At 36.4% G+C, this 26,498-nt stretch overlaps 1 protein-coding gene across 6 annotated transcripts in view; it reads right to left on the bottom strand.

The window, feature by feature from the left end:
• The window catches only part of RAD51B (RAD51 paralog B), a 561,771-nt gene that overhangs the window by 503,262 nt on the left and 32,011 nt on the right, over positions 1-26,498 (bottom strand). For all 6 annotated transcript variants that reach the window (XR_013440743.1, XM_078053834.1, XM_078053838.1 and 3 more), the window contains exons 6-7: positions 19,126-19,245; positions 17,886-18,069 (exon numbers count right to left, since the gene is read on the bottom strand). Coding sequence is in view for 5 of the 6 variants with exons in the window: in XM_078053834.1 (XP_077909960.1) it covers positions 17,886-18,069; positions 19,126-19,245 (304 nt within the window). In the remaining variant the exon portion in view is untranslated. The remainder of the gene's footprint in view (positions 1-17,885; positions 18,070-19,125; positions 19,246-26,498) is intronic.

Here is a 26,498-nt window from a genome sequence, read left to right as displayed (position 1 = left end):
GCTTCTCCCTCTCCCACTCCCCCTGCTTGTGTTCCCTCTCTCGCTGTGTCTCTCTCTGTCAAATAAATAAATAAAATCTTTAAAAAAAAAAACTAGTAGTTCGAACTCTATTAAAATTATGAACTATCAGAGGAATTAATTTACTAACTTAATAAACTTGTAACAAGGAGAAACTTAGCATGTCTGACTCCATATTCCGTCTACTGCCCTTGCTGCTGTGACCTATAGCTTAGGAACTTCTGATTAGCCCTGTTACATAAGCACGTTAATCATCGAAGGAATTTTGCTCATGGCTGAGATTTGCAAAAACTGCTTTTTTTACCCAAAACCTATCTCACTTTAGGAGATAAGGAAGTATGTACAGAAATGACTATGCTATGCTTAAGATTTACAGGAACACATGACCAGATTCCTATACTGAAAGATCAACTGACCAAGGACAAAGAAGTTACACGATCATCCTCCGATGTCTACAGTCACCTTTTGACTCCAACCCCCAATGCTTCTGAGTCGAGAAGGATGTGATCAGAGACATACTTTGAGAAAACTATGTAGCAGTGGTGTGTACCTATACAGAAAAGAGATAAGCAGACCAATTAAGATATTGCAGTAATAATCCCAGAAAGAAGTAGCAAGTGATATTACTCAGTTATGCAAATGATTTCTTAAGGAATCTTTGACAAATCACCTCATTTGTCTGCATCCTTGTTCTCACATGAAAATTAAAGTTTTCCACTCAGCCACCTTAAGATCTTCAATTGGAAAATTTTACAAACACATCAAGGCATTGTGTAACATACGTAAAATAACACTAAAGACTATGACCTGCAACTTGCTTTCATTTCTAACTTTTTCTTAGCAACGTAACTTTGGAATTATGCTTGTGCTTTATCGGTTTAATCACTATCTGTCTGTCTCCAAAAAAGCACTCTCTTTCTGAATAAAAATATACAATAAGGATCAAGATTAGACATCATAGAGGTGTCTGGCTGGCTCACTCAGTAGAGCATGTGACTCTTGATCTCGGAGTTGTGAGTTTGAGCCCTACATTGGATGTAGAGATTACTTAAAAATAAAATCTTAAAAAAAAAAAAAAAAAAGATTAGACATGATAGAGTTTAAATAGAGCCTATGAAGGTCTAGCTACCTACCTTTATTTCTCTCTGTGTAATCTATAGTCTAAAGTAAAGGACAGAGAAGGGCTACAAGCTACTTACATAACTGCTAGAAGCCGAAAAAGAACAGTGGACAAGATGCAGGTTTCCCCCATTATCCAAAAGTACAGCATTCCTATGAAACCTTTCATAACCCAAAAAGGCATAAAGTGAAGAAGCAATTACTATTAATTTATATGGAAAAAGTTTTGAGCGTTCCCAGACCCAAAAAATAATCTCTCTTAGGTTTTTCTGATACCTTAGGACACATCTTGCTAACAGATGCACAAAATAAATTGAGATAAAGCACAGATGCCCACAGACACAGTTCAAAGCTCTGGGGGCTTGATGCTGAAATGCTGAGTGTAGTTCGGGGAGAAGGAGCTGGGCGGGGCTGCTCTCCCTGCTCGGGTGCACGCAGCCTCTATAAGGGTTCACTGTAAAACAAATGCTGAATGCTATTTTCACTTTTCATCTTTTTTCATAAAAGTGAAAATCCTCTGAAAATATTTCTTTCGGTTAGCAAAAATACAGACTCTCAAAATGTGGAGGATACTTGTACTTATTTCATTCTCCATTATACCAGAAAGCTATCTGTCTCCCACAATTTACTTATTTATAAAAGCCTTAAGGACAATGTTTTATCTTTATGACCTCATAGTGCCTCGCACAGAGTTCTGTACACAATTGCTAAAGATTGAATTAAAAAGAAAAAGAAGTCAGAGATCCAAAGAATAAGTAAGTTAACCAGGCAGTATGAGGGTCCAGCAGTAACAGCATGCATCAAAAAAACAGCTAGAAGAGGGTACAATGGTAACACATGATGTTTCTGTCTGAGAAACTTACAGCTTTGTGAAAATATTTGGAGGAAAGATAAAATATACCAAGCATCTGGAATGAGGTAACTATTCAAATTAATAATTAATGGCTACCTTTTACTGAATGTGTCAAACGTTGTGCAAAGAACATTACAGACATTATCTCATTTAATCCTCACACCCCCATGAGTCAGATATTATTATCCCTGTTTTTCAAGTGGGAAACTAAGAGCTGGAGCTAGGATAAATAACTTACTCAGGGTCATAAAACCAGCAAACAGTGAGGCTATGATTCAAACCAACATCTAACTCCAAAGCCACTCTTAACCACCAGGAACCCAGATGATGACACGGAACGTGATGAGAAGTAATCAGGTACTGAATATATTCAGCTAGATTTGCTGAAAGATGACGAGCAGTGTGAGGTAATATCTATATGACCAGATGACTAAATCAGTGAGATGCAATGCTTTAGCAAAAGTAAATCCCCTTCTAGCCACTACTTTCTTTCTCTAGATACAACCAATGGCATTTCTCTATGAGCTGCCAGAGCCAATTTATGCATATAAAAGCACCTCAAACCACTCTTTTTTTTAACTTTTTATTCTGAAATAATCTTAGACCCACCAAACAAGTTGCAAAAAGAGAGTTCCTTTATGCCCTTCAACCAGCTTCTCCTAATGTTAACAACTTATACCACCATAGTACAATTATCAAAACCAGTAAGAGTAATGCAATACTAGTGACTAATTTTGCCAGGTTTGAGCAATTACAAACAAATCTTCCATAAATATTCTTGCACATATCTATTGATGCCCTGTGTGTCAGGGGTCCTCAGGACTACTTTCTGGGAGAGATTCACTAAAAGGACTCACAGGTCTCAGAAAAGCTGTTACACTCCGTGATGGCTTATTACAGCAAAAGGATACAGACTGAAATAAGCAAAGAGAAAAGGAGCATGAGCAAAGTCCAGTAGAAACCAGGCACAAGCTTCCAGGTGTCATCCCATAGTGGAGTTGCATGGACGTGCTTAATTCTCCCAGCAACGATGTATGACAACACATGCCAAGTGATGTCAACGAGGAAAGCTTGCCCAAGCCCTGGTGCCCAGGGGTTTTACTGGGGGTCAGTCACAAGGCATCCAGGACCTGCATGACTAACCACAGCTTTCAGATTCCAGTCCCCAGAGCAAAAATAGGTGTTCACCATAAATCAAATTGTTTGCATTAACTATCTGATCCAACTGGTACTGTGTAATCCAAGGCCTCAGGCATACAAAAACACTCTTTTTAGAAAGAATATTCCAAGAGCTCAGAATCTGTCTCCCAGGAGCGAGCCAAGAGCCAATCTTGAAGCCAATCTTGAAGCCTTTCTCAGGAACATGCTGGGTTTGGGCAACCCACATCAGCTGAGTTAATCCTTTCCTACACAACCTGTGAGTGCATTTCTGGGCTCTCATTCATTTTAACAATGACATGATATTGTATTATCTGGATGTACCACCACTAATTTGGCCAATTACCTACTTATTAACCTTCAAGCTATTTCTAGCTTTTGGCTCCTCTCAACAATAAAAACAAAGTTTTAGAAATTATAAAGAGCTACACAAAAGAAAATACAATTTTCTGAAATTATTGTCACTGACTGATAAATAAAGGTTTAGTCTAGAACATGAGTTTCAGTCACCTGAATGAATAAAGGGTAGCTTTAAGAATAACCTGATTTCAAATGTGAGTGAGCAAACAGAAGGCACTTGCAGAAAAGAAAAAAGGTGTAAAGGACTTTTCTCATCTCCTAGAAGTCCTATGGTGTTTGCTTTCCGTAGTTAATAGGAAAGTAATCAAAGTAAACCAAAAATCACATGATTCCTAGAAAGCATACAATAACATTAAACAACAGCAAAATATAACTGTAGAGTTTCGATAACTTTTTTATATACATCTAGAGTTTAGGATTCCTATTTTACAATCAGAGTAATTTCATATCAGGCTTTCACCATAAATGCAAATACTGAATTTTTATGTTAATGATAAGAATAAATGTCAAAATTAGAGGTACATATACTCTCCTCTATCCTACAAGTCATAAACATACTATTCCAATTTTGTAACTAATAAACTTCAATTATTTTAAATGTACTGGCTTAGTTTCCTATTTTTTAATTTTTTAAGCTTTTATTTAAATTCCAGTTATATTAATATATAGTGTAATATTGGGGCGCCTGGGTGGCTCAGATGGTTAGGCGTCTGCCTTCGGCTCAGGTCATGATCCCAGGGTCCTGGGATCGAGCCCCGCATCGGGCTCCTGGCTCGGTGGGGAGCCTGCTTCTCCCTCTCCCTCTGCCTCTCTCCCTGCTCATGCTCTCTCTCTCTGTGTATCTCTGTGTCTCAAATGAATAAATAAAATCTTTAAAAAAAAAAAAAAAAAAAAAATATATAGTGTAATATTAGTTTCAGGTGTACGATTTAGTGATTCAATACTTCCATACAGCATATTTTTTAAATTTTTAATATTTATTAATATCTAAGATAAGGTATAATCCTACAAGATTAAACCTACTTTGCATGATGGGACAGCTAAAGGTAAAAGGAAAGAAGTCCTGGCCCATATGAAGTTTACCATTAAACTGAGAAAAAAAAAGAATATATTTTTATGCTTTTGTGAAATAATAATAAAAAGTTTAACCTTATATGTGCCTCACTTAAAAAGAGAAACAAGTAATTTCCACTAGTTAATGGTTTTAAACACTTATGTCTTTAAAATAAGAAAATAGGGGCACGTGGGTGGCTCAGTCGGTTGAGCGTCTGCCTTCCTCAGGTCATGATCTCAGGGTCCTGGAATCGAGCCCCACATCGGGCTCCCTGCTCAGCAGGGAGTCTGCTTCCCCCCCTCCCTCTCCCCTGGCTTGTGTTCCCTCTCTCACTGTATCTCTCTCTGCCCCTTCCTCCTGCTTGTGAGCTCTCTCTCTCTCTCTCACAAAGAAATAAATAAAATCTTAAAAAAATAAAATAAAATATAAAATAATAAATATACATATTTCCATTCATTTTTCTGTAAACAGCTTTAAACGTTTAATGAACATTAATATTTCAAAAGAAACCTTGTTATGCAATACATTAGAGCAATGCATAGTCCCAAAACGCACATAATCAAGAACATAGATGACTACAACAGAAAAACTGTTTATAATCACATCTCAGGAAAATAATTTGGATTTTAACAACAACTTTCAATAAAAATAAGACTACCCTTCTTAGATTGTTTAGAGAGTATACCCAAATTTTTCTTGATATACCACTTTTCTAAATACCATTAACTGGTACTAGTTCCCATATACTAGAAAATATTTATACAATATCAAGAAATGAAGGTAGAACAAGCTAGAGGGGAAAGAGACAAAAAACTTCAATGCTACTCATATACCAACAATTGAAATTAATTCATTGAATTCTCTGAGACAGTAAAAATTTAGACCTTAGCATTGAGTGCATTTTTTTGCATCTGGGTTGGCTTGTTCAAAAATACAAATTTGAAGCATTTTTGAAGAAGCATCTTGAAGGTTAAAGTCCTTTTATCTAAGCAATGCATTTTTATTCCCCTTTATTCAAATAGTTTATAAAACTCTAAGATGGAAAGCAAAGCAAATTAACAAAAAAACAAAGCTAATGTGTCATACTATAAAGGCCAATATAAAAAACAGGGCAAGAACATCAGTAGTAAACATAAAAAATTCAAATTACGTTTAAAAAGATAAAGCAAAATTTTCAAATGGATGGAAACTATATCTATATGTAGTAAGTATATTTTCATAAGCCTTAATTATAACTTTTTTTTAACTTTTCAGGTCCCCTCAGAATACCCTTAAAATTAGGTCCATCTTACTTAGGCAATAGGTACATGTTCTAGTAACCCAAACTATTACTACTTATCACCATTTAACCAATTACTTTCCTTATTCAGCTTGAGAAAGAAAACTTTACTTTCAGCCCCTCTTCACACATGTTGAAGTTAATATACAACTCTGTGTTATTATTTCGGGGTCCCATATACACTCTTTTTTTTTTTTTTTAAAGATTTTATTTATTTATTTGACAGAGAGAGATACAGCGAGAGAGGGAACACAAGCCGGGGGAGAGGGAGAGGGAGAAGCAGGCCTCCCGCAGAGCAGGGCGCCCGATGCGGGGCTCGATCCCAGGACCCTGGGATCATGACCTGAGCTGAAGGCAGACGCTTAACGACTGAGCCACTTAGGCGCCCCCCCCATATATGCTTTTTTAAAAATGGAGATATAACTGACATTGTATTAGTTTCAGGTGTACAATATAATTCAGTAATTGTAATTTTATTAGGTGTTACTTCCTAAGTATTACTTGTCCGCAGTATGAGGCCCTGGAAATCAGAGAAATAGAAGACACAATCCTGTCTTTAAGAGGTTTACAGTTCATTATCATTCTGTAGGTCTCAGGAAAAAAACATAATCCTACAGTAGAAAAAAATCCCAGAACCAGCATCTAAAAAGATCTTGCATTCTACTCACTATCTGTCCTCTCCTATGCTAAGTATTCTTGAACAAGTCAGGTCACTATCCAGCCTCAGTGTCATCTGTAAAATGAAACCGCTGATCAAAGTGACCTTAAAAGTCCTTTTGGCAAGAAATCCTATTATTTTAATCTGATACATAATTTATAATATGTATAATAACTATTCTGCCTATGGTAATCAGAAGTCAGTGATAAACAGGCAACATAAATAACTATAATCGCAATTTATTTTACACAAGCAATATTTAAATTCTTCTCTTCTGTTATTTTCAACCAATATATATAAACACTTTTAGAGCCTTCAGTTTTTTTTCTAATACTAGCATGGACACACTTTAAAAAGACAAAGATTCTCCATCTTACATCCCAATAGCAGAATGTCCCTTATACCTCCTGAATAAACTTCAGGAAATAAGATTCTACAAGATTTTTTTTTTCTTTTTTTAAAGATTTTATTTATTTATTTGACAGAGAGAGAGATAGCGAGAGCAGGAACACAAGCAGGGGGAGTGGGAGAGGGAGAAGCAGGCCTCCCGCCGAGCAGGGAGCCCGATGTGGGACTCGATCCCAGGACCCTGGGATCATGACCTGAGCCGAAGGCAGACGCTTAACGACTGAGCCACCCAGGCGCCCCAAGATTCTACAAGATTTATACAACTGAATCTCTCAAACTGTAGTCTATAAATATGTTCAATGGTCTGTAAATCCTGAGAATTTTTAACTTTTATGTTTTCATTTCAATGATGACCTGAAAATATTAGTACAGACACTTTATAATTGAAAACTGCCACATGATGTCAGTGTCTGTTTTCAATCAAATGGTGCCAAGTAGTGTCACTTTAATTGTCAGGGACTAATGAGAAAAGAGCAATGGCAGACTTTAAATGTATATGCATTCACACCCAGGTGAGGGCCAAATGATGTCACCCTTTCCAAACAGAAGAAGGCTCTGTAGTAGCTCAAATAGAGAAAAGAGGTGGGAAAGTTGAGTCATCACATGAACTACAGTAGAATATATATATATATAATATATATATATATATTCCAAAAGAACCTGTACCATAAGTTAGATTATTTATATTGCAAGCAATAATTTGATTTAGCAAATTATCATCTATCAGAGTAATTAATTTGAATAGTACTGTGTTGTTTGTAAATGCAACCCACTTTTATGGTTTCATAGTGTGATTTGATATAAAGTTATTAGCTTGTTTTATAATTCTGTCTATTTCTATGACATTAAAATAAAACTGAAGTCAATAATGGGAGTTCATGAGACTATTACTTGCATTTAAAATTGAGTCAATGACTTAACTAGTTTGAGGAAATACTGCTTTTATGAGTAGACTACTCTATTCCCTTCCTCCTAATTCTATAAATTGCTGGACTTGTGGTAGCATCAGCCCTGGGTGCTTAGCCTAGGGAGAAGGGAGAAGGGTCCATCCAGATCAGGGGTTGACAAACTATGACCCATGGGTCAAATCTGGCCCTCCACCTGTTTTTGTAATCAAAGTTTTATTGAACCACAACCATACCCATTTGTTTGCAAATGGTTTATGGCTACTTTCAAGCTATAATGGCAGAGCTGAATAGTTGCCACAGAGACAGCACAGTCCACAAAGCATAAAATATTACTACCTGGCCCTTTACAGAAAAAATATGCTGACCAGTGGCCCACAAGAGCTAACAGGGCAAAATGAGAATGGGCCCACTGGCATTTGAAAGTCCTGGAGCAAGCAAATGGGAAACAAAGTATTACCGTTTCTGGAAGAGAGATAGTAAGAGTCTCTCATCTGTAAAATGAAGGTGTTAAATATTAGTTATATGCTTACAGCATTTTTCAACTGATCATTTGTTAAACTGTATGTGAGGCTCTGTGCTAAGTATTTAATTTAATTCAAAAGAACAACCAATTTCTACCATCAGGGGAAACTTTTTTTTTAAGTATCATCCTCAAAGTTTTTTTTTAGAAGTTTATTTAAGTAATCTCTACCCCCAACATGGGGCTCAAACTCACAACCCTGAGATCAAGAGGCTCATGCTCCTCTGACTAAGCCAGCCAGGTGCCCCATCCTCTAAATTTCTAAGGATCTATTGAAAACTATCACTATATCACTGTTTTAAAGTTGGGCAAGTCCCCCTGGGAAACTGAAAGACATAAAAGTTACAGTTACACAGGTAGTAAATGGAGGAGTCTAAACTCTAACCAGGTCCATTTGACTCCAAACCCCATGCTAAAAACTACTGTAAAGTACAATTCTTCTAATATTGTAAAATTCTGTGAGGAGAAAAATTCTCCTCACCCAAAATCCTCCAGCAAGTAAAAACTATCTTTGAGGTAAGTTTTGGCGCAATTTGATTTTTCAGAGACAGCCTCCACAGACATTAAAAAAAATAAGGCATTAAAAACTGTGTGTGTGTGTGGAGGGGAGGGTGTATCCCCTCTACTTGCTTACCTGAAATTCTGAGAGAACCAGAGCACTGGCTGCCACGACTGATCACTCACCAAAGCAGAATTTACCCTTAATGTGTCTTTATTAAGGTACATAGAAGTCTACTGTCTGAATGCTTTGTATACATTTAAAAACATACATAAAATGTAAGTTTTAGAGGTAAAAAGTAAATACGGATTTTCCTATTTTTTTTTTTTTAAAGATTTTATTTATTTGACAGAGAGAGACACAGCGAGAGAGGGAGCACAAGCAGGGGGAGCAGGAGAGGGAGAAGCAGGCCTCCCGCGAAGCGGGGAGCCCAATGCAGGACTCGATCCCAGGACCCTGGGATCATGACCTGAGCCGAAGGCAGACACTTAACGACTGAGCCACCCAGGTGCCCCTGTTTCCAATGTTTTATTCCAATATCCCAATGTATCGTCTAATGTCCACCATATGAACACACTGCCTTGGAGATCGGTGAAGACAATGCTTTCCCTTTGGCAAGTAGAGATAAGACTTGAAATGCAAACGAACCATAGACCTAAGATGTTGGTGAAAATAAATTTGCTGAAATGGTGTAAATGATTTGTTTCTTATTAGAGGAAAAGAGCTAGAATATAGGACTGCACCACAGTGTGGTGGTTGTTGGAATTTGCAGAAGTGTAATTAGCAGCAAAAATCCAACTTGGTGATTCCATCAGACTTGTCTCTACTGCATATTCTCTGAGCAATTGTTTATGTCTCTCATAACAGTATCAATAAATTAGATGGCTTATGGACACTATGTATTTTTTTAATATTGGGTTTCCTAGGTTGCCATATTATAAAATAAATGCTTCCTAATTTAAATACTCTTAGCACAGTACAAGTTTCCCCCTTTTCAAGGCTGCAAGACTACCCATATTGGAGCAAATAATCTTCTTCTGTAGACAATGAAATAAATGGATCTAGTCAAATACATCTAACTTGTACATAGGATTGAGGCATCCCAGTAATATCAAGGGGATGAACATGAATGTTATTCTCTATTACCTAAACTTTTAGAGGAATCATGTCTATGAAGTCCCAAGAAATTAAATAATTATGGAAACATTTCACTTAAGTAGTAAAAATAGACCATGTGTCTATTGAAAACTTGTATCTGCTACCATTTTGTTTTAAGACAGAAACATGAGAGGCACCTGGGTGGCTCAGCCAATTAAGCGTCTGTCTCTTGATTTTGGCTCAGGTCATGATCTCAGGGTTGTGAGATGAGTCCACGTCTGGCTCTTGCTGGGTGTGGAGCCTGCGTTTAGGATTGTCTCTCTCCCTCTCCCTCTGCTCCTTCCACCTTCTCCCTCTCTTAAAAAATAAACAAACAAAAAATAAGACAAGAACATGAACTGAAGCTTAAAATACAATGATATACTTTATTAGTGTCCCAAATATGGTGAAATCGATCAAATATCTCACAAACGTCATAAAAAAGAAAGCTGTATATGTATAAGGTCCTTAGTGTAATGAATCATAAAAAACTTTTAAAAAGATGTTAGTATAACAAAATGTCAGAGGGGGAAATGGCCCTGCCTTGGTCTTCTGCAGCTTACACATGCTCTGGATATTCTCCTAAGTTACTACCTGAACATCTTAAAACTTTGAAAGAGGATCGAGTCACCCATGGCCACCAAATGTCAGAACTTTAACACCCTTGGGGGGCCTAAAAGTCCCTAAAATTTAGAATTTTATGTGCTATATACTACTCCTTCTTCATCCCATTAAGAAAAAAAAAAAAGTTAGTGAAGTGTATACCCTATATAAACTACTCCAAAGAGCTTCTTTTTGTGACTTTCCACAGAACTAATAAAATATCTAGATCTAAATCTCGATTGAAATAATAATAACTTGTTATACAACACTAATGAAGAAAGAACAAAAGAAGACCTTGAGAGGTTAGTTTTTCTTCAACCCTGAAGGAGGACATTTCTTCTTACATCCTTACAAATAAATCATCTCCAGAAAGAACGCATGAATTTAAAATACAAGTTACTGATTTAACTTTTGAGGTTAAAACTATGTGAATTCAAACTGAGACATTTCAGCTTTTTAGAAATTTGCCTCCGCATTTTCATTAAGGATTACTATATTTCCAGCAATCGTTAATGTTCTGGCAGTGTTCACAAACTGTCCAAATATAATTAACTTTATAGACAAAGATATTGGTTAAAAAAAAAAAAAAGAAACATGTTTCAGAAAGAATTAGCAAGAGGCTAAGTATTGGGTTATGTTTCTTACCTATAAGTCTTCAGCAACTTGCTCCTATAACTCAACTGGAAAAAACCTACAAAACTTATTTTGAGGCTAGTATAATACAACATAAAATAAAACTTCAACAACTTGATATTGTCCCATAAATTCTGAAGACAACAGCAATTTTTTAAAAAGAAGGCTGTTAGGCCAAAGCTTGAACTGCTGAACTAAAGTTAACTGATTAAACACACTTGTTAATTCTCTTTTCCTTGAGGTAACAGAAAGTTAGTGTCAAAGAAGAAAGTTCTGAATCATAAGAGATCCTCTAGTGTAAGTGCTTCATTTGCTTTTTGTTGTTTCTTAAGGAAAAATTAACATATAATTTTAAAAACACGCCCTATTTGGGTGTACAGTTCTGAGTTTCGAAGAACTTACACACTCATGTAGCCACACCACGATCAATACATTGACCATTCCCATCGTGCCAAAAAGTTTCCTCATACCCACTTGTAGTCAATCTCCTCACCTTCCCACCCTGAGCCCATGAAACCACAAACCTGATTCTCACTTCCATAACTTTGCCCTTTGCAGAATGTCATAAAACAAATCACATAAAATGTAGCCATTTGAGTCTGGCTTCTTTCATTTAATACAATGCTTTTGAGACTCATCCCTGTTGTTTATATCAGTAGTTTGTTCCTTCTTATTGCTGAGTGGTATTCTGCTATATGAATATTCCATTACTTGAATATGAATTTCTTTATTCATTCACCAGCTGATAAATATTCATGTTGTTTGTGGTATTTGATGATAGTGAATAAAAGTACTAAAAACATTTTCATACAGATTTTTGCAGGAATATAATTTCTTTGCATAAAAAAAAGAATACCTAGGAGAGACTGCTAGGTCACATAATTAAAATGTTTAACTGTACAAAAAAACTGCCAAAGTGTTTTCCAGAGTGGCTACACCATTCAGCATTTGCATCAGCACGGATGAGAGTTGGAGCTGCTCCACCCCCTCGTCAGCATCTGGCATAGTTAGGGTTTTGGTTTTGGTTTTTGAACAATTCTAATAGGTGTATAGCAGTATTTTGTTATGATTTTAATTTGCATTTCCCTAAGAACTAATGATTGAGCATCTTTTTATGTGCTTATTTGCCATCTGTATATCTTCTCTGAAGTGTTTATTCACATCTTTTGCCCATTTAAAACATTAGACTGTTACTGAATTTTCATAGTTCTTATATTTCTAGTTACCAGTACTTTAACATATAAGTTATACAAATATTAACTACCAGTCTGTGGCTTGTCTCTTCATTTTCTTGAGTATCTGCAAAGAGTAGAAGTGTTAATTTATTTTACAGTTCCTGTTTTTGTATCACTAAGAAATCTCTGCCTTGCTCAAAGTGACAAAGATTTTCTCCTGTGTTTTCTTCTAGAAGTTTTATAGTTTTAGGTTTTATGTTATAGTGGATGATCCATTTGGAATTAGGTTTGTGCAATGTGTGAAGAATTGGTCAAGGTTTGTTTTTTACAAATAGATATCCAATTGTTCTAGCACCATTTGTTGAAAAACTATCCCTTTTCCATTAAATTACCTTACCTTCTTTGTTCAAAATTAACTGACCATAATCCATTTATTTTCTGGACTCTCTATTCTGTTCCACTGACCTGGGAATCTACCCTATCACCAATATAACACTGTCTTAATTACTGTGGCTTTATAGTAAGTCTTGAATTCAGAGAGTGGAAGTCCTCTCTATTCCTTTTTATAAACTTTTGGCTTTTCTCAGTCTTCTGCTTTTCCACATAAATTTGACAGCTGCCTTGTTGATTTCTACCAAAAAGCCTACTGGGATTTTCATTGGGATGTGTGTTAAATACATAGAGCCATTTGGAAAGAAATGACATCTTGACAGTATTGAGTCTTCAATCCATAAGCATGATATGTTTCCATTTATCTAGGTCTTCTTTGATTTCTCTCATCAATGTTCGGTAGTTTTCAGCATAAAAATATTAGATATATTTTGTCTTATTTATCACTAAGTATTTCATGTTCTTGGTGCTCTTATAAAAGGTACACGTTTTCAATTTCAATTTCCAATTGTTCATTACTAGCATATAGAAAAGCAAGTGATTTCTGTATAACCCATATCCTGCAACCATGCTAAAATTACTTGTTAGATCTAGTAGTTTTCTTTTTTCTGTAGAATCTTTGGGTTTTCTACTAAAATTATATGATCTATGAACAAAGACAGTCTTATTTCTTCTTTCCTAACCTGAATGTATTTAAATTATTTTTCTTGCCATATTATGCTGACTAGGATCTACAGTACATTGCTGATTAGAAATAGTAAGAGTGGGCTATCTTATCCTTGCTCCCAATCTTAGGAAGAAAGACTGTATTTTACCACTAAGTATAAGTTAAGTATGATGTTAGCTGAAGGGTTTTGTAGATGCCCTTTGTCAAGTTGAGAAAGTTCCCATCTACTCCTGCTTTGTTGAGAGTTTTCATTATGAACAGGTGATGAATTTTGTTGACTGCTTTTCTTTCCTGCATCTACTCAGATCTTTTTTTTTTATGCTGATGTGATGGATTTTATATTTTAATGTTGCATTCAAAATCTACCTTGCATTCCTGAAAGCTCTACTCAGTCCCTTCTTATTTATTGCTGGATTTAATTTCCTAATACTTTGTTAAGGATTTCTGTGTTTATGTTTATAATGGACATTGGTCTGTAGTTTTCTTGTAAATTTTCAGGAAGACTTGTATAGAATTGATATTTCTCCTTTAAATGTTTGGTAGATATTACCGGTAAAACCATTTGGACCTAGAGTTTTCTTTGTGAGATTTTTAACTACAAATTCAACTTTTTAACAGATACAGGATGATTTAAGTTATCTATTTCTTTCTCAGTAAGTAGTCTGTGTCTTTCAAAGCATTTGTTCATTTCATCTCAGTTATCAAACTTAATGGAATAAAGCTATTCATAACATCCCCTCATTATCATTTAACGTCTATAGGATCTATAGGGATATCCCATCTTTCATTTTTTTTTTTTTAAGATTTTATTTATTTGGCAGAGAGAGAGACAGTGAGAGAGAGAACACAAGCAGGGGGAGTGGGAGAGGGAGAAGCAGGTTCTCCGCCGAGCAGGGAGCCCGATGCGGGGCTCGATCCCAGGATCCTGGGATCATGACCTGAGCCGAAGGCAGACATTTAACTACTGAGCCACCCAGGCACCCCTCCCCTCTTTCATTCTTGATATTACTAATTTGTTTTTTCTTTTTCTCTTGGTCAATTTGGGTAAAGTTTTATCAATTTTATTGGTCTTCTCAAAACACTAGCATTTTATTTCATTTATTTTTTCTCTATTGTTTCTGTTTTCAATTATATCGATTTCTGCGCTTTATTATTTCCTTCCTTCTGTTTATGTTGGGTTTAATATATTCTTCTTTTTCTATTTCTTACAAGCTTATTGATTTGTAACCTTTCTCATATAAGCATTTAATTGTATAAATTTCCCTGTAAGCAGTGACTTAGCCACATTTCACAAATTTCGATACATTGTATTTTCATTTCGATTTACTTGAAAATATTTTCTAAGTTCTCTTGTGATTTATTCTTTGCTTAATTACCAAATATTTGGGGATTTTCCAGATATGTTTGTATTAATGATTTCTAATTTATTCTTCTTGTGGGTCAAAAAACATACACTGTACCATTTCAACCTTTTAAATCTGTTGAGTTTTATTTTATGGCCCAGAATACTGTCTATCTTGGTGAATATCTCATGTGTACCTGAATGAAATGCATTTTCTGCAAGCAATGAGTGGAATGTTTTGTAAATGTCAATTAGATCAAGTTGGTTATGTTATTCAGGCTTCTGACTTTCTGGATTTAATTTGCTAACATTTTGTCTATTTTATCAATCACTGAGAGAGAAGATTGAAATCTTCATGCATGCATGCAGGCATCCTTGCATACAAACATTTACAAATACATACAATGTGACAATCAAAATTAAGTATAGATTATACTTTTAGCTTTTCCCTACTTATTAAAAGTATTGCATGTTCACTGAAAAGAAATTTTAAAATTCAATAAAGTACTCATCCCACCACCTAAGGTGATTTTACTCTTTACTCTTATTTGAATGAAATGATATCTAGACTATCAAAGTACCAGGCATGGTCCTGGCCCTATCCACCATCTCAGATCCACAGCCAGAGGGCAGGCTGGAATGCTTGCTTCCTGCCCACTCCTCAGAGGCCATCAGACATTCACTTATCATAGTTCTACTAAACTGAAATAGAATCTTTTCTACTTCCTGGCTTTCTGATACTATATAGATCTATAGATCTGATATATATAGATCTCTAAAGACTTTTCCAAGCTTAAGAATCTTAAGAATTCTTTTTCTTCCTATAAGATGCCAGGGTAATCTGAGTACACCTCCTATATGATAAGACATTCTGCTATCTAATATTGTATTTTATTACTATTAGAAATAATAAACAACATTAAAGATAGGATCAAAATAAGGCTAAAAGCAAATATTAAATATTAAGTGTAATACCAATATATATAAGATTAACTCAAGTCCAAAGAGAAAAGGAATATCTGCAATTCATACATTTGAAAATATTTACTGAGTGACTACTGTGTGTTAAGCACTGTTCCTCCTGCTGAGAATAAAGCAGTGAAGAAAGTAGACAGTCCCCGTGACCATTCTACGGGGTGGAGGAGATACACACACATTCAACATAAATATATAACATGCTAGAAGGTGAAAACTGTAACAAAGAAACATAAAGCATAATAAGGGAGATGGGGAGGCAGGGAGTGTGGTTAATACTTACATGGTCAGGAAAGTCCCCATTAATAAGATGACAGGAGAGAAGAAATCATATGGATATTCAGAGGGGGAAATATTCCAGACTGAGGAATAACAAATACTTCTTGAGGCAGGAATGGTTGTTGGAATGTTTGAGGAACTATAAAGAGGCATATGGTCTGTGATTTTGAAAGGGATAATAAATTAGATAGCGACATATTGTTTTCAGCTAGCTAGTTCCATGTGGAGTCGCCTATTCAAAGTACAGCTTAAAAACTTAAAAGTTCATGATTTTTCATTTAAATGAGGTAATTAGGCTAGGAAAATTCCCACACTTCCTAAAGGAAGTATTTTTCAAAATCCTTCTAAAACCAATACTAACTTGTCACAAAAACTACTACCATCCTGTGTTACAGAAGTGCATGTTATATTCTGCACTTATCTCTAAAGAGAAAAACAAAGGCAAAGACAGAGAGATATGGAAATAATAAGTACCTATTCTTTCAGAGGGCACTAATAAAAACAAAGAAAAGCAGAGCCCTTTTCTCACTCAGGAAAATAAATTACCTCAGAAAAAAAAATGAAAACATTAGCCTACAATTACTATTTAAAAGCAAATAAATACAACTTTTAAAAAGTGAATTTTCATATTTTATATAGGATTAAGTCAAGCAACCACTATGAATTAATAAAATAAGTATACATCCTTACTTCTCCATTTAATCAAGTAACCCCACAAAATATTTTTAAATTCCCTTGGCCAGGGAAAACATGGATTTGGATTTATCATTTTAACCAACTACAATAAAATTTAAAAGATGAGCATCATCCGGGATAAACTTTACAGCCCTTGACTTCACCCAGGAATTACATCATATAATCCAAAATACGAATTAAAAAGCCATTAAGAAATGTAGAACTTTTTATATGTCACATTTTCTCCTTTGACTTCTTGCTTGGGTTTATAAATCTCAAAGGCTGTGTGGTAGTTTACCATCTTGGTACATATTACAAAGATCCAAGCTTTTAATTTTCCAAACACGAATCTAAAGATTATAAAATCATAACTAAATCTTACCTCAGTTTAAGGAATTGTCTTATCTTCTGTTGAGATGATGTCTGGCTAAAATTGAAAAGCCTGACAATACTAAATGTTGCTGAGGCTGCAGAATAAGCAGAACTCTCCTATGCACTGCTACTGGGAAAGCAAACAGTACACACTTAGACCTTATAGCTTAACCACTGCAAACCCTTGCAAGATACCCACATCTTCAGATTTACTCATCACAATCCCCACTATGGAAAGTGGGGTCAACAGTAATCTCTCAAGGTCTCCTTACTGACACTTTCATCACTATCACTCCCAATACTTTAAAATGTGATAGTCAACCTCTGGCCATTTGGAGCAAACCAAATCCTACAGAGTACAAGACAGCACCGAACATAATAACATAATATCTAAATCTAAAATATATATAAAACTGACAAATATTGCCATAAAAGGAACTACAGAAATAGACCTAGGCAATTTCATGTAGTTTTAGTAGTCAATGTTTACCTCGATGTGACAAAAGTAATACAAAACATACACAGAGAGTCAACAATGAGATTGAGAAAAGGACTGACCATATAGGAACTTTTACAAACAACATTTAAATCTGCTCCAGACTCCTGTGAAAAAGATAATCTCAACAGATGAACAAACTTAAGAAGATGGTGGTATTTATTATAGCAATTAGACCATGCTACCTTTAACACATCATGTGTTTTACATTTTCTTCTAATTATATTAGTTGATATTTTAAGTCAGTGAACTTAACATAAAAGAAACCAAAGAAAAAGAAAAAAAGAGAGAAAAAGAAAAAACTTACCGGGATTGAAAATTCCTCAGCCAAATACTTCAAGGAGGCCGCTTCTCTTGCCAAGAACTTGTTTCTTTCTCTCATGTTGCCCTGAAGTTGTGTATCAAACTCCTTTCTTACCACAGAAGCAACAGAGTCAATAATTACAAGTTTAACTCCCTTTGAAATAATTTCTTCTTCCAAAGATTCAATCCTGTAAAAGCAGAATTTGCAAAATAGTAGATAAATTTAAGATATAATATAAAACAGGGTATTGCAAAGATTAACCAACTTAAAAACAATGACAACAAATTGTTCTTTCCTAAGTTACAGTAATGATTGCAAGTATTCAATAATCATAACTTATTTCCAGCTCTTCTATACATATAGCACTCTTTTGAAAATGCACCAACATGTTTTCATTTAGTTTCATTCTCCAGCTCTCCTACGATACTACTAATTTTAGGATAAAACTGCTTATCATAGCCCATCTCCAAAATGGCCCCATTTACTCCCACCTTGTATTGACAGACAGCCTTGTGCAGTCCCCTCCCACATTTACCAGGGTTGGTCTACATGACCAACTGCATATGACAAAATGATGGTATGTCACTTCTGAGGGTAAGTTATAAAAGACTACAGATGCCACCTTGGGCTCTCTCTCACATGCCCACTCTCTCAGATCCCTCTCTCTGGGGGAGACAGGTTGCCATGTTGTTAACAGCCCTATGGAGAGGCCCACATGGTGAGGAACAGAGGCCTCTGGCCAACAGCCAGCAAGGAAGGGAGGCCTTCCAGCAACTACACGAGTAACCTTGGAATTCTCCAAGATTCTCCAGCCCTCTTTGAGCCTTGAGATGACCACAGCCCTGGCCAACAGCTTGACTGCAACCTCTCCTGAAACCCCGAGCCAGAAACACAGCTAACCCACTCCCAGATACCTAAGCCTCTGCTACTACGTGAGATCATACATGTTTGCTGTTTTAAGCTGCTGAATTTTGGGGGTAACCTGTCAATGGAACAACAGATAATTAATACACCACTTAAATAATTAATTAAATCTAAAACATTTCACTCATTCAACTTGTTTTCATTTTTAAAGAAATACTTCATCCAATAGACTGTAGCAAATAAAGAACACTGAAATAATTACTTCCCATAACCCTAATACATATGTAGAGACTTTTTTTTTCACTCAACTGAGAACATAAAAAAACAAAAAATAAATCTTCAAAGTATTTCTAACATACCAAAATCTAAAGCAGCATACCTTTGCAGAACTTCATCACAGCTGAGTTCCCGATAAAGATGAACCTTACTGCTTGTCAAAAGTAATTTTTCTTCAGTGTTAAAATATCTGGGAAAACGAGATTCTGCTATCTCAACCAGTCTGTAGGGAAGAAAAATAGCACAAGTGAAAATAGGTAATGATATTTAAGGCCATAATGCTGAACTTCTAATGAATTTTACTTAGGAAACTCATAAGCCACAAGTAACACTAGAACAAAAATAGAGCGGGTATAAGCAAAACAAGCCTCCCTTTATAAGCACTAAAAGAGGTTAGCAGTCACAGCATGAGACCAGCAAGGGCTTTCAGATCTCATCTAAGGTTAAGTAAGCAACAATGTCTCTGAGGTTTATCTTCCTAGGAATAGATATGTTTTTTAATAAGTGATAATTTGGCTAGCAGCTATAAGATTTATTTAGTAAATAAGAAAAATTATTTCATCATCATGAATGAAAGAAATATATTTGAACAAATATATATTATCATTCTAACAATCAAATATCAGTAAGTCTCCATGTCTCAGAACAGAAAAATATGCTTTCTCAATTAAAACTTAATATATACAAAATAAATGTATCTAATAGCTTCTTGGTAAACAGGAAATTATTTTCTAAACAAATGGATGTTGTCCAATATTCCCTTAGTAGAGAAAAAAGGATTTTCTACATTATGAACTCAAAGCCAGATCTAATGCATGGGGTAGGCCAAGTGTAGGAGAGTGACAAGGCCAAACAAATGCAAATAACATCATTAATAGCTTAAGACATGGAGCTCAGTACCAGAAAATACAAATATTTCTGGTTAAAAATATAAACGTGTAAATCTTTGAGTATAACTGTCTCCTATTTAAAATAATACTTTATCAGCCTGATACTTTATCAGCCTGATACTTAACCATCCAAGGATGACTGGGAGGAAGGACTATAAACACAAAAATCACCCTATACTTTATGTTCCATTTAAAGACGCCAAAGTACAAAGAACAGTGTTTTCATTTCTAGATAGTTAATGAGTCCCAAGAAGAGGCTGAGAACTTTAAAGAGATAAACAAAATAAATTCCTCACATATATTATAATCAGAAATGAAAAAGAAAAATCTAAAATAGAGAAAGGGAGAAAACTGGTCAATAATATTTTTTAAAGTATATTTTGAACAATTTTAAAAAAGGCAACATTAGGTTGAACAGGAAAAGGAAAAATTACTAAAAGATGTGTAAAAAACTGAGAACAAAATGGATCAAATGAGCATTCAGGGGAAGTGCATGAGAGAGACAGGGTGAAATAAAGGAGGAAATGAGGTAAGCGATGAAAGCAGGAAAAAATGAGATGACATTGGCACAGACAGGACAGGCACATTTTAAGGATTTGAGGAAATTGTGTAAATTTCTTGATTAGGGCAACTATTTGCCAAGTTTGGAGCTGGTCAGAGAAGTCAGCTAAAAGCTCTGACACTTGGGACCCACTGATTTTTAATAAGATAGGTATGGCAACATCTGCCAGAAACATGAAGTTTTTCAAAATTGGATGCCTGGTTGATTAGGTACTGAATACTTATCTCAATCAGTGGGTACCCTAACTCATCGGCAACAACAAATGACAGACAATAATAATTTTCTGCCTTCAACACTAGGCTGAATTTCAACTGGTGCCTTGACTGGTAAAAAGCTCTGGAACTTATTACTGCTCTCCCATTCAAGTAAGGCCCCTCAGAAGGAAGGTGGTCAATGCATGGACACAAAGTGACTTTATTCACAGTTACCATGTGAAATAACTGTATCAAATGATTATTTACATATCAGTATGCTATAAGTTTCTATAATCAGTTTCTCCAAGTATTTTTATTTTAGAAAAGATATCTAAAAATATATATAAATCAAAAACCAAATACAAATGTAGTATCTATATGCCTCACATTAATTATAGCAATTTCTTGTGACAATCTTCATCACAGAGCTTTCCTGGCTAGAGTAACAACAGAAAAGATCCTATCTTTTGCTCCCAGACATTAATTACATAAAGTTTGAAAGCAATGCCATCTAGTGGACATCTTTTTCATAAAAAGTATTCTTTTCACGTATGCACTTAAGTTTCATTCATTCAAAACATTTATTGAGGGGCGCTTGGGTGGCTCAGTTGGTTAGGCATCCAATTCTTGGTTTCAGCTCAGGTCATGATCTCGCGGTTGTGGGATCAAGCCCCGCGTCAGGCTCTGTGCTCAGTGTGCAGTCCGCTTCAGATTCTCTCTCCCTCTCCCTCTCACTCACTCACTCTCTCTCAAATAAATACATATTTTTTTTAAAAAAAACATATTTACTGAAGACCTACTATATGCCAGGCACCATTCTAGGTGCTAAGGATGGGACAATGGACAACAACAACAAAAACAAAAAAGCTTCCCTCATGGAACTTACAGTTTACTGAGAGAGACAAACAAATACATATTATATACATCAGGTAATAAGTACTCTAAAGAAAAATGAACCAGGATGAGGGAACAGATTGTGAAAGATGGAAGCAAGTACTATTTTATGTAAAGTGGTCTGGGAAAGCCTCTTTAATAAGGTGAATTGGAGCAATGGTTTAAAGGAGATGAGAAAATGAACCATTTGATATCCAGGTCTGTGGTATTTTGTTTAGATATTATTTAGTAAAATAAGAAACCTGGAAGCAGAACTGATATGATCTGACTTCTTCTTTTTTTTTTTTTTTAAAGAACCACTCTATCAGATTTGGAAAAGAGGCTGTACATGGGGCACGGGGGAAAGCAAGACCAGCTAGTACAGCAGTCCAGGTAAGAGATGATGGTGACTGGACCTGGAGAAGAGCTCAGCTGATTAGAAGTCACTGATATGAGGAATTCTTAATCTCAGGAAACAAACTGAGGGTTGCTAGAGTGGTGGGGGTGGGAAGGATGGGGTGGCTGGGTGACAGACACTGGGGAGGGTATGTGCTATGGTGAGCGCTGTGAATTGTGCAAGACTGTTGAATCACAGACCTGTACCTCTGAAACAAGTAATACATTATATGTTAAAAAAAAAAAAGAAGAAGAAGATAGCAGGAGGGGAAGAATGAAGGGGGGGAATCGGAGGGGGAGACGAACCATGAGAGACTATGGACTCTGAGAAACAAACTGAGGGTTCTAGAGGGGAGGGGGGTCGGGGGGTGGGTTAGCCTGGTGATGGGTATTAAGGAGGGCACGTTCTGCATGGAGCACTGGGTGTTCTACACAAACAATGAATCATGGAACACTACATCAAAAACTAATGATGCAATGTATGGTGATTAATATAACATAATAATTTAAAAAATAAATAAATAAATAAATAAAATAAAAATAAAAATAGAAGTAACTGAACTCAAGGTATAGTTCAAAAGAGGAGCTGAAGGGATTTCTTGACTAACTGGATGAGCATCTGGAGGAATGGAATTACCATTCATTGAAGTGGAGAAGACTGGATTCGTTCCAGGTTTTTGTTATTAGTTCCCCCTGTTACTTCACAGCTCTTGTATAAAAGGGAAGTTAAATGCTTTACATTAGTGACCACATGACAATTTGAAACAAAACACATGCTTAAAAAAAAAAAGTTTTCCAAAATTCTAGTTGAAATATAGCATCATAAATGTGCTGAAATAGAAGTTTATGGTTTCTCAAAGCTTCTTGTACATATGTAATATTTTCCTGTTCATTAATTCAGTATGTATTTGTTCAGCAGTGTGATATAAATACAACAATGTGAATCTATTAGTCCTTTACAGACTCCAGAAAATTCCAAAGTTTTGTTTTCATATTAAGTACTTATGACTAATTTCATTTTCTATCTTAGAACCTCTTCAAGATCTCCCCACTAATTCACCTAGATTCACAAGTGATAAGGCAGCTAAAATTAGACTAAGGTGAAACCTACCCAGACTCATGAAACCATCTTAAAAAATGTCTCTCTGTCTCCACTATTGTTTGCCCCCAGTTCAAAGATCCTGGATTCATGCCAAGAAGCAAATAGGTAAATGGTCCTAAGACCACCCTGGTAATTACCTCCCTAATGAGCCAACGTCATGCCTCGCCACTAACGCTACGTGCCTCCCTCCTGATACACTGATTCAGAGTGACACTCTATATAGTCAGGTGGGAATTGGAGGGCACTGGCTGTGGGGTCCCTAGCAGCTAGCAAGGGGACAGGCAGCTCCTCAGATCTAAGTTTGGCCACTGCTTCCACACAGAAAAATACAACATACACCTCTCCTTTGTACATGGAGCTATAATAGTTACAATTTTACATGTTTATGATTATTTAACGTCTTCCTCCCCTGTTGAACTACGTATTTCTTCCTAGTTTTCAGAGCTTTTCTGATTTCATGACAAGTCAGGATTGTCCACTTCTACCTCCTAAATTCCCAATCCTATATTCCACCTTGGGGCGCCTGGGTGGCACAGTTGGTTGAGTGACCAACTCTTGGTTTCTTCTGGCTCAGGTCATGATCTCAGGGTTGTGAAATCGAGCCCCACCACAACAGGCTCTGGTGCAGACTCTGCTTGGAACTCTCTCTCCCTCTCCCTCTACCCCTCCCCACTGTGCGTGCACATACTCTGTCTCTTTCTCTCTCTCTCTAAAATAAATAATCTTTAAAAGTATATATATAAGTAATCTTTCCGAAGTGTTTTTAAGTACCTCACCTGTAAGGTTTTCTTTTTTTTAATGCATTTTAAACTTAAGCAAGTTTTATTTACTCCTCCTTTGTTTCTCCCTCCTTGATAAAAAGGTATCTAGCAATTTATTATTAAAATTAAAAATTAAGGGGCACCTGGGTGGGTCAGTCGTTAAGCGTCTGCCTTCAGCTCAGGTCATGATCCCAGGGTCCTGGGATCAAGCCCCGAATCGGGCTCCCTGCTCAGCGGGAGTCTGCTTCTTCCTCTCCCACTCCCCGTTTGTGTTCCTGCTCTCACTATCTCTTGCTCTGTGTCAAATAAATAAATAAATAATCTTTTAAAAAATTAAAAATTAAAATTATTTTCCACTTTTTATCACTTATCCTAAATTCTCTATATACAAATCGAGGTTTTTTTTCTTTTTTTAAGAGAGAGAGGGAGAGGGATGGGGTGCGGGGAGGGTTAGAGGGAGAGAGAGAATCTTAAGTAGGCTCCATGCCCAGCGTGGAGCTCAATGCGGGGCTCAATCTCACGACCCTGAGATCATGGATCACGACCTGAGCCAAAATCAAGAGTTGGACACTTAACCGACTGAGCCACTCAGGCGCCCCTTTACACAAATCCTTTAACCTTCCTCAGAATAATCCTTCAATTCACGCTCTCTATTGTGCTGATCAGATAGCTTGCTTGTAAGCACAAAATGAAGACACTGCTACATAAAGAGGCACAAAGAAACCTAAAACATATTCTTCTTTGAGTATCACGTTCATGCCTTTACCTCTTCTCTAAGTCCAGAAACAATCCCAGTGGGACAGACACTATTAATTACCTACCAATATCCATTCCCACTTCTTCTTTACTATGAGAACCCCGATTTTACTCAGGCAGCAATGTTAACCAGCCCCAGGAATCTCATCATGCTTATTATAACAATCTTTTTCCCCTCCTTTCCCCACCCTCCCTGGCATATAGGGGTGGCCCACTGAGAAATCTGCAGGATAATTCCAGAGGATGAAAAGGAAATCAACAGAGGGAAAGAGACAGCTAATCTGGGAAAAACATATTTTCCTGACAAAACACATAGCTGGCCTTTTCCCTTCCCACTGACTGGATAAGATGCCTAAAAATGCACCAGCCCTAGGTCTCCGTCATCACTGAGCAGCAGAATCAGTGCCCACAACCACCTACTCACTCTTCGGTAGGTATTCAGTTACTTGCAGCAGAAAGCTCTTCTAACTGATTAACTAACCTTCCCCAGTAAGTCCAAATAGGGGTCAAGCAGTCCTGTAATAACACAAATGAAATGGGACCAGGCAGTACAGAGCCCGCCCCATTCTCTGACCTGCCATGACAAACTCTCCAGAAGGAGAAGAAGGTACTCCAGAAGGAGGACTGGTACTTTTGACCAGTTCTGACCTGACCCTATCACCACACCTCAGAATGCAATCCATGTGGCAGCCAGATGACCATACTCTTCAAGCCTGTGGAGAACAGACTAGAGAAGTAAAAACAATATAAATTTCAACCCCTAACCTCCAATGACCTTCATTAAGGCTCCTTGTGAATTATGAAACGTAATTCCAGGGGCACCTGGCTCCCTCAGTCAGTAGAGCAAGCAACTCTTGATCTTGGGGTTGTGAGTTTGAGCCCCACATTGGGTGTAGAGATGACTTAAAAATAAAATCTAAAAAAAAAAGAAAAGGAAGAAACATAATTCCAATAAAGGGACTAAAATTTTTACCTCATTTCCAACTTGTCTTTGGCTTGTTAGTTGAAGGTTAGTCACTGACATTTTAAAGAGTACCTTTTCTTTTGGACAACCTGAGTGAACCAATGTCTTTATCAGTGTTAGCATCAAATATATTTCAGTGTTCAGATTTCCAGTGGTCTCATATATTTATGCTTCTGTTCTTTTTTACCATTTATTTGTTTAAGATCCAAATAAGTTCATCACATTGGAACGACCAATACATCTTTTTTCCCCAGCTTTATCGAGATATAACTGGCATATAACATTGTGTAAGCTTAAGGTATACAATGTGATGAGAGCAATATACCTTTCAAATCTCTTTTAATCCAAAGGTTCCTCCTCCAACAATCATTTATTCTGTCATTTCCCAGTTTGGATTTTGCTGACTGCATCTCTCTGGTGTAGTTTAACATGTTCCTCTCTTCTCTGTATATGTTGTAAACTGATAGTTGGATCTGAAAGCTTGATCACATTCAGGCTTGACTATTCTTCCATCAGGAAGTAACACAATGACTAGTTTTCTTTTTGTGATGCTAGTAGGCTTTATGTTTATGAACTATTTTTACTCACAACACTTCTGACACCAAATATTTGGGTTTTCCATACCAAGCAATTCTTTAATTCCCTGTGGACACAAACTGGGACACTTAACTACCAGGAGTTAGCTCAGACTCCACAGTTTAAACACTCAGAACCACAAGACTGCCCCCCCCCCCCGCACCTTGAGACACTAATCACAAGTCCTGGACCTCTGGGACTACTACTACTACTACTACTACTACTACTACTACTACTACTACTTCTGACCAAGTAAGCAACCACAAATCAGGAGTTCCCACACCCCCCTCCTCAATTTCAATAATTTTGCTAGAATGATGCAAAGAACTCAGGAAGGCACTTTACTTACTATTACCAAATTATTACAAAGAATAAAAGATACAGCTCAGGAAAAGATCGGGG

This window comes from Halichoerus grypus, chromosome 8 (assembly GCF_964656455.1).
Source record: "Halichoerus grypus chromosome 8, mHalGry1.hap1.1, whole genome shotgun sequence".
NCBI classification, from domain to species: Eukaryota; Metazoa; Chordata; class Mammalia; order Carnivora; family Phocidae; genus Halichoerus; species Halichoerus grypus.
Note: the sequence above shows the minus strand (reverse complement) of the source record. Positions and strands in the feature narration are given on the sequence as shown.